The sequence below is a fragment of the Centrocercus urophasianus genome, unplaced genomic scaffold (genome assembly GCF_019232065.1).
Source record: "Centrocercus urophasianus isolate 14NV4802_14NV808 unplaced genomic scaffold, USGS_Curo_1.0 seq_92, whole genome shotgun sequence".
NCBI lineage: Eukaryota > Metazoa > Chordata > Aves > Galliformes > Phasianidae > Centrocercus > Centrocercus urophasianus.
The window spans coordinates 12,070-21,320 of NW_024885555.1; the positions used below are offsets into that span (position 1 = coordinate 12,070).

At 56.3% G+C, this 9,251-nt stretch overlaps 2 protein-coding genes across 5 annotated transcripts; one reads left to right on the forward strand and one right to left on the reverse strand.

Moving 5' to 3' along the window:
* The first annotated feature begins 775 nt into the window (after positions 1 to 775).
* On the forward strand, positions 776 to 4,444 carry PRF1 (perforin 1). The gene is made up of 3 exons (XM_042839439.1): positions 776 to 840; positions 1,166 to 1,707; positions 2,859 to 4,444. The coding sequence occupies exons 2-3, from the start codon at positions 1,175 to 1,177 to the stop codon at positions 4,270 to 4,272; spliced, it is 1,947 nt and encodes a 648-aa protein (XP_042695373.1). The 5' UTR covers positions 776 to 840; positions 1,166 to 1,174; the 3' UTR covers positions 4,273 to 4,444.
* Positions 3,218 to 9,124, reverse strand: CCDC189 (coiled-coil domain containing 189). Of its 4 annotated transcripts, XM_042839441.1 has the most exons (8): positions 9,088 to 9,124; positions 8,535 to 8,566; positions 8,182 to 8,247; positions 7,281 to 7,426; positions 7,140 to 7,210; positions 6,508 to 6,624; positions 6,307 to 6,421; positions 3,218 to 5,559 (listed from the first exon to the last, which is right to left on the reverse strand). In XM_042839441.1, exons 1-8 carry the CDS (start codon positions 9,109 to 9,111, stop codon positions 5,399 to 5,401), a joined length of 732 nt encoding a protein of 243 aa, XP_042695375.1. In that variant the 5' UTR covers positions 9,112 to 9,124; the 3' UTR covers positions 3,218 to 5,398. The 4 variants fall into 4 exon arrangements, with proteins under 4 accessions (XP_042695375.1, XP_042695374.1, XP_042695376.1 ...); XM_042839440.1 differs by lacking the exon at positions 9,088 to 9,124 and having other exon boundaries at positions 8,535 to 8,986; XM_042839443.1 differs by lacking the exon at positions 9,088 to 9,124 and having other exon boundaries at positions 5,440 to 5,559; positions 6,307 to 6,386; positions 8,535 to 8,987.
* Positions 9,125 to 9,251: the final 127 nt, after the last annotated feature.

Sequence of the window (9,251 nt, forward strand, 5' to 3'; positions counted from 1 at the left end):
TCTCCTTCTCCTTCTCCTTCTCCTTCTCCTTCTCCTTCTCCTTCTCCTTCTCCTTCTCCTTCTCCTTCTCCTTCTCCTTCTCCTTCTGCTTCTGCTTCTGCTTCTGCTTCTCCTCCTTCTCCTTTCCCTTCTCCATCCCCTTCCCCTTCACTTCCCCTTCCTCCTTTTTCTCCCCCTTCCCTATCCTCCTTCCCCATATCCTTTCCCCTTCCCCATCTCCATTCCACTGCCTCCTTTCCCTTCCCCCTTCTTCTTCTCCCTTCTCTTTCATCTGCCCCTTCTCTTCCTTTTTCCTTTCCCTTTGCCTCCCCCTTCCCTTCCCATTCATCTTATTCCACCTTCTTCCATTTCCATTCCCCTTCCTCTTCTCCCTTACTCTTTGCCCTTCCCTTCCCCAGCTGTCTCAAGTTCAGCCCCAACTTTGTCACTATGGTGCCATCTCTGTGTCCCCAGTATCCCCAATGCCCCGACTGTCCCCAGTGTCCCCAATGTCCCCACACCTCCCACTATCCCCAGTGCCTACAGTGTCCCTGTTGCCCCCATTGCACACAACATCCCTATTGTCCCCCTCCAAAAAAGCACTTTGCACCAGCCCCGTTGTCACCCCCCATGCTGTGACCCACATCCTGTATCACCGTGGCTAGGAGGTGTATGTCACTCCCCCTCGGGGTGACTCATAGCTGCTGGGAACCTCACATATAATTTTTTTAGAGGGGACAGGAAGTATCACCCCCCAACTTGTGGAGCGGGGACGTGTGAAGGGTGACGATGGGGGTGGGGATGTTGGGGTAGGAGGTGTTGGAACACACCCCACAGCTGTGGACACAGCAGAGAGGACAGGTGAGTGCCAGCGTCCCCTTGTTCCTTTGTCCCCTTCTCCCCATATACTTACGTCCCTGCGTCCCCACATCTCCATGTGCCCATTTGCCCACGACTCCTTGTCACTATGTCTCTGTGTCCCCGTGTTTCTATGTCCCCATGTCCCCATTTCCTTGTCCCTGTTCCCATGTTCCCGTCTCCATATCCCCATATTCCCAAGTCCCTGTATTCCCATATCCCCATGTCCCCCCCATTCCCATAGCCCTGTGTCCCCACCTCCTCTACCTCCCCCACCTTCTCCATGCCCACACCCCCGTGGACTCACCACATTTCCATTCCCCTGCAGCCGATCACCATGAAGTCCGCTCCCCACTGTCTTGCCTTCTCAATCCTCCTCCTCTTCCATCATCTCCCCACCATTTGCCCCCAGTGCCACCGTGCCATTGGTAAATCCTGCCATGTCCCCCCGGCTCCTGGCACCAACATTCTGGGTTCAGGTTTGGATGTCACCACCATGTCCCTCACTGAGGGCCAAGTGTTGGCCATCACCAAACCCACCGGCAGGCACTGTGTGGTCTGCGTGGACCAGCTCCACAAAGGACAGTCCCTCCTCCTCTACAACGGCGTCAGCAAGTGGCGAGCAGGGAGTAAGTGCCAGCAGAGGTCCTCACTGGCCGCTGGCAGCCAATCCATGAGGATGCTGGTGGCCCAGACAGAGAAGATGGCGCAGAATTGGAGAGTGGGGCTGGAGGCAGCCCTCATCCCAGGGAGGGGGGTCACCCTGGCCATGGCCGGGTCCCACTCACGCGTGGCAGAGTTCGGGATGCAGAAGGAGCGGGAGGACCGCTACTCATTCGCCAGCACCGAGCTGCGCTGCGTGCACTACTGGTAGGGCTCCAGCTCCCTCATCCTTTCTCCCTGCTTCTCCATCCCCTCTCCTCTTCCATCTCCCCAGCTCTTTCCATTTCTCCTCCAGTTCTCCTCCATCTCCTCCTTCTCTTCCCTCTCCACCGTGTCCTCCTCGTGCTCCTTGTCTTCCATCTTTCCTCCATCTCAACTTTGTCCTCCTTGTCCTCCATCTCCTTCTCTTTTCTCTCTCCTTTCCCCCATCTCCTCATCCTCCATGTCTTCCTTCTTCTCCATCTCCTCCACCATTGTTCCCTCTCCTCCATCTCCCCCTTGTCCTTCTTGTTCTCCATCTTTCCTCCATCTCCCCCATCTCCATTTCCCTCTCTTCCCTCTCCTCCATGTTCTCCATCTCTCCTCCTTTTCCTCTCCTATATCTCTTCCGTCCCTCCACCTCCACCCTACAGATTCCTACAACCCCCCTCCAGCACCCCCACAACACCCCAAATTCCCCTAAAATTCCCCAGAGATTCCACACAATCACCTCATAGACCCCCTCCAGCACCCAAGGGCCCCCCACTGACTCCTCCAATCATCCCATAGCCTCTTGTAATCATCACATAAACAGCCCATCCCCCCCACTGGTACTTCATAGACACCCCACAGACACCCCCAAATCATCCTGTAGCCTCGCCACAGACTCTCAAACCACGCCAGGGACACCCCAGGGACACTCCACAGAACCCCGTAGAACTCACCCACAGATCCCTTCGATTACCCCGTCTACAGAGCGTCTTGTGCTCCATCACTGCCATCCACTTTTGCCACACCGCTATGATGGGCACGGACACCCAAGAAGCGGCTGATTGTGTTGGTGCAGAAATGACCTCCATAGACACGCCATAGATCCCAATCACCCCACACATGGCTCAATCATCCCACAGGCCCCACACAGACCCCCCTCCAGCACCCAGTCACCACATAGACCACAAAGAATCCCCGCATAGACCCCTCCAGTCACCCCACAGCTTTCCTCCAACACTCCATAGACCGCTCAATCACCCCATAGGCACCTCAATCGCCCCTCCCCATATTCTCAATCCTCCCTCAATCACGCCTCCCCATAGATCCCCATTAACCACAAAGGCTCCATAGAGCCCCAATGACTTTTTCTCTCTCTCCCCCCCCTTCAGGATCTCAGCTTCACCTAAACCCAGACCGTCCCCCCACTTCCTCCATGCTGTTCGATCCCTCCCACCCCACTTTACCCCCGCCACCGCCCCAGATTATGCCGACGTCTTGGCCGCCTATGGCACCCACTACGTCCACTCGGCCCAACTGGGCGGCCTCCTCCGCTCCATCACCGCCATCCGCTTGTGCCGCGCCGCCATGATGGGCGCCGGCGCCCAAGAAGTGGCTGATTGTTTGGGTGCAGAAATGACAGCCAACGTGAAGTCAACCACGTTCAGCGCCATGTCCAGTGCGTGCCGCAAAGACAAATCAAAAAACAGCGCCCACAGCGACTTCAATCAACTCTTTAATGAACGGATGGTGGAGGTGGAAGGTGGCGAGCAACATGGCGACCTCCTCTACGGCGCATCACAGAACTATGCCGAGTGGTTGAGATCCCTGCAACGCCTGCCTGGGTTGGTTGCCTCTAACGTCAGGCCTCTGCACACCTTGCTGCCCCGCCAGGACCCACGCCGGGGAGCACTGAAGGCGGCCATCGGTCACTACATCACATGGAGAGCATTGAGGGCGAACTGCAGCCAACAGTGCGCCGCTCACGGCATGGTTGGGTTGTGTCAGTGCGGGTGTGCAGCCAACAGCGTGGTCAATGCCGACTGCTGTTCCAAACACCGCGGGATGGCACAGGTGACAGTGACAGTGCAGGAGGGCAGGGGGTGGCACGGTGACATTTTCACCGCAACCGATGCGTATGTGCTGCTGTACTTCAATGGTCAGCGGCTACGGACAGCGACGGTGTGGAACAACAATCAGCCCAAGTGGGGTGCACAGTTCGATTTGGGGTGGGTGACACTGCACCCGCATCAAAAGATGAAGCTGGAGGTGTGGGATCAGGATTATGGGTGGAATGACCACCGCTTAGGGGTGTGCGAAGTACCGGTGCAGGCTACAGGCAAACAGCAGCGCAACGTTGTGTGTTTCCCAGGAGGTGGCGACCTGAGATTCAGATACAGTGCCACGTGTGGGCCAAACCTGGGGGGTCCTCAATGTTCAGAGTACATTCCACAGCCCCCCAAAACACAAGGGGGGCTCTACAGGTTGTCACAGTGGCCACCAAAGACTGGAGGTGGTGGCCCTGTGGCATGGCCACAGCACAAGGAGGGAGAAAAGGAGGCGGTGGACGAGGAGGAGGAGGAAGTGCAAGAAGAAGAGGACGAGGAAGAGGAAGAGAATTTTTGGGAGGTACCAGGGGTTTCTGAGGACAATGAGATGATGGTTGAGAACAAGGACCACCAAAATCCATCACCAGATCTCCAAAATCCATCATTCAACCCTCAAAATCTATCAGTGGGTCTCAAGAAGGATCCAGATCTACAGATTGCATTTCCACGCTCTGGGGCAGCTCCTCCAATCCTATGACATCCATTCTTCATCTTGATGGAGGCTTTTAGTCCTCCAGCCCCAGCTCCTGCCCTGCAAGTTCTGGTGTCCCCCCACCCCTGGTATAGTGTAATCTGTGGGATGTATACATTTCCCTCTGCCCTCAGCTCCAAGCTATGGGCAGGATTAAATGCTTTTTGCTGCAGCATCCCCTCTGACTTTGCTTTCTTGGGGGTACGCTATGGGTCTCTATGGGGCACTATAGGGCTCTATGGTGCCATAGGACTCTACAGGGCTATGTAGGCTGTGGCTCTCTTTACTGTGACCTCACCCTCCACGGGACTCGTCGACGTTCCTCCCCATCCCCAATTATGGTGGTGGCCGGGACACCGCCCCTCCTCCTATTGGCTGTGGAGAGGAGGGTGGGATCATGGGACTGTGGGAGGTGTGGGGCTGCTGTGGGGCCAAGGAATGCTACGGGGCTGCTATGGGGTGTTGTGGGGAAGCAGTCTGAATGTGCTATGGGGCTGAGAAAGGTGTGGAACACTATAGGGTCTATGGGGAGACTTGGGGCAAGGGACCATGGGGAGATGTGGGCGGAGCCACGGTGCAGTGCCATGTACCTCCCCTCCCCCACAAGCTCCCCCCTAAAGGGTGGGGCTATCGTGACAAGGGGCGGGGACACAAGTGGGTGGGCAGAGCCTGACGGGGCTGGGCAGAGAGGATGTGGGGCACTGGGAACCATAGGGCCCCACAGAGCACAGGGAGCGCCACAGAGCCCCACAGGGACCCATTGCGTCTGATCACATAATCACAGAATCGTAGGGGTTGGAGCAGACCTCCGCAGACCACGTTAGCCACCCCAATAAAGCAGTTCCATACAGCCAGTTGCCCAGCTCCGGGCAATGCACCCTGGGGTCCCATTGTCATTCTCGGCCACCAAGGCACACTGCTGGCTCATGATCACCCTGCTGGACACGAGGACACCCAGGTCCTTCTCTGTAGAGATCCTCTCCAGCAGGTCATCCCCTAACCTATACTGATGTGTGCGGTTCTTCATGCCAATTCTGCAGGCATTTCTGTTTGTGCAACAGCACAAAAACAGGTCAAATAAGCAATGCAAATATAATGGGTTCCAGAGATAACAGGGATGCTAAGGCACAGTCTAAGGCCTTTTATTTCCTTGGCGGGATCCCCGAGGTCTTCTAAGGTGTTTCTTGCTCCTAGGGGAGGCCCGGGGAGACACAGAGACATCCTCTTTACTCAAATGCATCTCTGCAGGAACCTGCATTAGCTCAGGTACTGCTGCCTCCTGTAACAGAGACTCTGGGAACAGACACACACAGGTATTAGCAATGGGGGCACAGGGATGTGGAAAGACAGGGCTTAGGACCTGACACTAGGGGAACAGGTGACACAAGAGGCCCTGGGAATAAGGAGGAGATATGAGCAAGGAGAGGTCAGACACTAAAGCTGGGGGGACATGCAAACAAGGCACATAGGGTGACAGAAGCTACAGCTTGACACCAGTGGCAAGGAAGTGCCTGGGGACACGTTAAGAACCTGGCACAGGGCACAGCAGAGACTTGGAACATAAGGGACACGTCACCAGAAACACAGCAAGACATGGAGAAGAGAGGGCTCAAGACAAAGCTGCTGATGGACAAAAAAGGCCACAGAAGAATCATGGGAATGAATCAATGTATGTGCTGCTCTTGGGAGTTCCCAAAGCCACCCCTGATCTTGGGCTGCCTTCCACACTTCTCCCAGAACCTCACAACCCTAAGGACTCCCCTTGATCATTCTGCATGCTGTCGTGCTTCACAAGGCCCTTCATCATAATCATAACCACAAGATGCCCCTTTAATCCCACTAGACCACTGGGACCACTGCGTGCCCCCAGGAACCCATGGGCCTCCCATTACCCTCCCCATGACCTTCCAGCCCCCTGAGACCCTAAGGTATATCCCAGATATGAGGGAGCTCCTCCACTTACCCTACGGTCCCTTTCATTACCCTGTAGTTCCCTAGACTTAAAATCCCAGCACTTCCCTTGTAACCCCTCAGCCCCACCTGTGCTGGGATTCCCAGTGGTCTCTCCTTGCTCCTCGGGGAGGGTGGTAGGCATCTGTCCCTCTGGGCCATGCTCGGGGCTATCCACATAAACCAGGGTCAAGTCAAGGCAAGCCTGGGCTCAGGGACAGAAGACGGGCAGTGGAATCAGGGCAGGCCTGACCTCCATTGCACATTTACTTTCAACAGTGCTGAGCTCACCTCGGGCGTAAGGACGTAGGCATAAAGCTTGGCGTGCCGAAGGACAGTTCCAAAGAGGTGGGCTGTGATGCGGGCAACCTGGGTCAGCCCAAATACAGCCACACTGACCGGAGGATGCTACAGCAATGGCACCATGGCAGCAGCAGGCAAAAGAAAGTCAGTGGGCAAGAGAAAGTCAGTGGCTGGGAAGCACACAGGGCACGTGGGAAAGGAGGGGAGGGTGTTGGGAGTCTGAGGGTGTAGAGCACAAGGAACATGCAGGTTCTGGTGAGGCTGCAGGAAGTGTGCAAGAGTGTGCTGGCTCAATCAAATACAAGGCAAAAGAGTACAGAACATGAAGGCGCCAACATCATGTTGCCAGGAGTGCTGGGGCATAAGTAAGCATATGGAAAGCACGCAAGGAGCACAGGAGGCCCTACAAGTGCGTAGAGACGATGTGAGGACCATGCAGGCTTCAGTAAGCATAGATGGAGTGTGTCAATGCCAATAACTTCATGAGACATATTTAGGTTGCTGTGAGGATGCTGGGAAATATGGGGAGTGTGCAGGAAGCACACTGGTACTACTGAGTGTGCAGGGGTTGTGCAAGGAGCACCTGGGGGCCAATAAGCGTGTGAGGGGTGAAGACTCACATGCACAGCATGGCACAGCAGCAGCTCGCTGAAGTAGGCATAGCACTCCTCCACATCAGGCAGGGGTGTCTCTGGGACAGTCAGTGGTGAATGAGACCCTCGCAGTTCTGTGCCCCCCACCCCCCCCGGCCCTGCACTCACGGGTGCACATGGTGATGGCACAACGCACGATGCGCAGCAGGGCTGAGAGCGGCCCTGGGGCCAGCTCTAACTCCTGGCCCAGTTCCACAGCCGCCTCATAGGCATCCAGAAGGACAGAGGGACCCGGCAGGACCTCTGCCAGTACACTGGAAGAACAGGCATACCATTAGAGGGCCAGACAGGGACACCGGGGGGGACATGGACATGAAAGGGACAACTTGGGACAACACAGCAGGGAAACCAAAAGGGACTGGAACATCCTTCAGAGGTGCAATTTGGGCATTTTCAAGGAGAGGAAAAAGAATACATTGGGACACTCTAAGAGGTAGGATACAGTGGTAACACCCTGTGGGGAATACAAGGACACCTAGAGGGCTGTGAAGGAGAACAGCAACACCAGTGAGAGATATGGGAGCATCTTAGGAGGGAACAAATGCACTTAGGACTGGGTTCTAAGGTTTCCTGAGTGGGACACTGGGACTGACAGAGAACCAGGATACCACATGGATGAGAGGAAGACTATAGGAATATGAAGGTGAATGGCATTAACCCAGTGACATCCCTGGGCATTCTGAGGTGAGGTACCAGGGTTGTCTTAGTGGACTAAAGCATGGTGTCTTTTTAGGGATTCCCAGAGGCATTCTTCAGGTGTCCCATGCATACTTTGAGCATGTTCTGGGGTTGTCCCACAAGTGTCCCACCATGTCCCAGTATGTTCCCAGCATGTCCCAGGTGTTCCAGAATGCTTCTACAGTGTCTCCAGCATGCCCTGTTCTTGCTTTGGTGGCTGAGCCCATAGGCTTTTTCTCCTGAATGTCTCAAGTGACCCAGGTAGCCCAGGGTGTTCTAGAGTGTGCTAGGTGTCCAAGACCCCTACAGACAACCCTGTTCCCTCACTTACACACGTCGATCCTGCTGGGTTGGGGCTGCCTGAAGTCGTTCCATGACCACCACATCCAGGTCTGTCCTGCAGAAGCAGAGATAAACCAGGGAATGGCAGGCAGGAGAGGACAAGGGACATGGGGACAGATAGAGACAGTAGAATCTGAGGAAGAAGGAAAATAGCTGGGGATGTGGGTGCCCAGATATGCAGTTGGGAACCCACTGACATGAACAGTCCTGAAAGGAAGAATAAGGGACAGAAAGGAGGAAGGGGCAACTGTGGACAGCTGAGAATAGGAGACTTGAGCGTGGCTGGGGACAAGAGGGTAAAGCAGATCCAGGGTGGATATTTCAGAACACGGCAATACTCACCAGGGACGGATCCCAGTTTCACAGCTGTTAGGCTGGGACAAAAAGAACAGGGCTGTGAGCACAGGCACTATCAAAGCCACCGCCCAAGCCCAAGTCCAGGAACGAGGGAGCCCCAGCATGGCCGGCACCATCCGCGGCAGGGATGGGCACATGACATCCACAATCCAACCGGCAGAGCCATCGCCGTCTCAGCCCAGGGGAAAGGTGCAGCCCCACCCCGCCGAGCAGAGCCACTTCCATGCCCACACTTAGGCACAGCGACGGGGCGCCTTCGAGCTGCCAGCGCGGCCACAGCCGACCTCAGCACCGGGGCCTCTCCAGCCTCAGCACATCCGCCTCAGAGCTCGACCCTGAGGACACGGGAAGGTCCCAAACCGCTGGCGGGACCTTATCGTCCATCACCGCAAGCCCTTCACTACAGCCCGCGGGCCGCACTACGGCTGCCACGGTGACACAACACCGGACAGGTGCTGCAATGCGCGGCCGGCGCTGCCCGCCCACCGCAGTCGGCTGCACGGTCACGGCAGCCCCGAGCCGCTCCGCGGGCTCCCACCTCTCTGCTCCCTGCCGTTGCCATGGCTGCCGCCGCGCCACCGCGCCGTAGGTAGCAGCCACTCGGCAGGAGGTTTGCTGCAAGGTGCGGAAAGCGATGGCCAATCAGAGAAGCTCTCACTGCTGTCCAACAGCGAGTGGAGAAAGGACACCAGCCAATCCCCA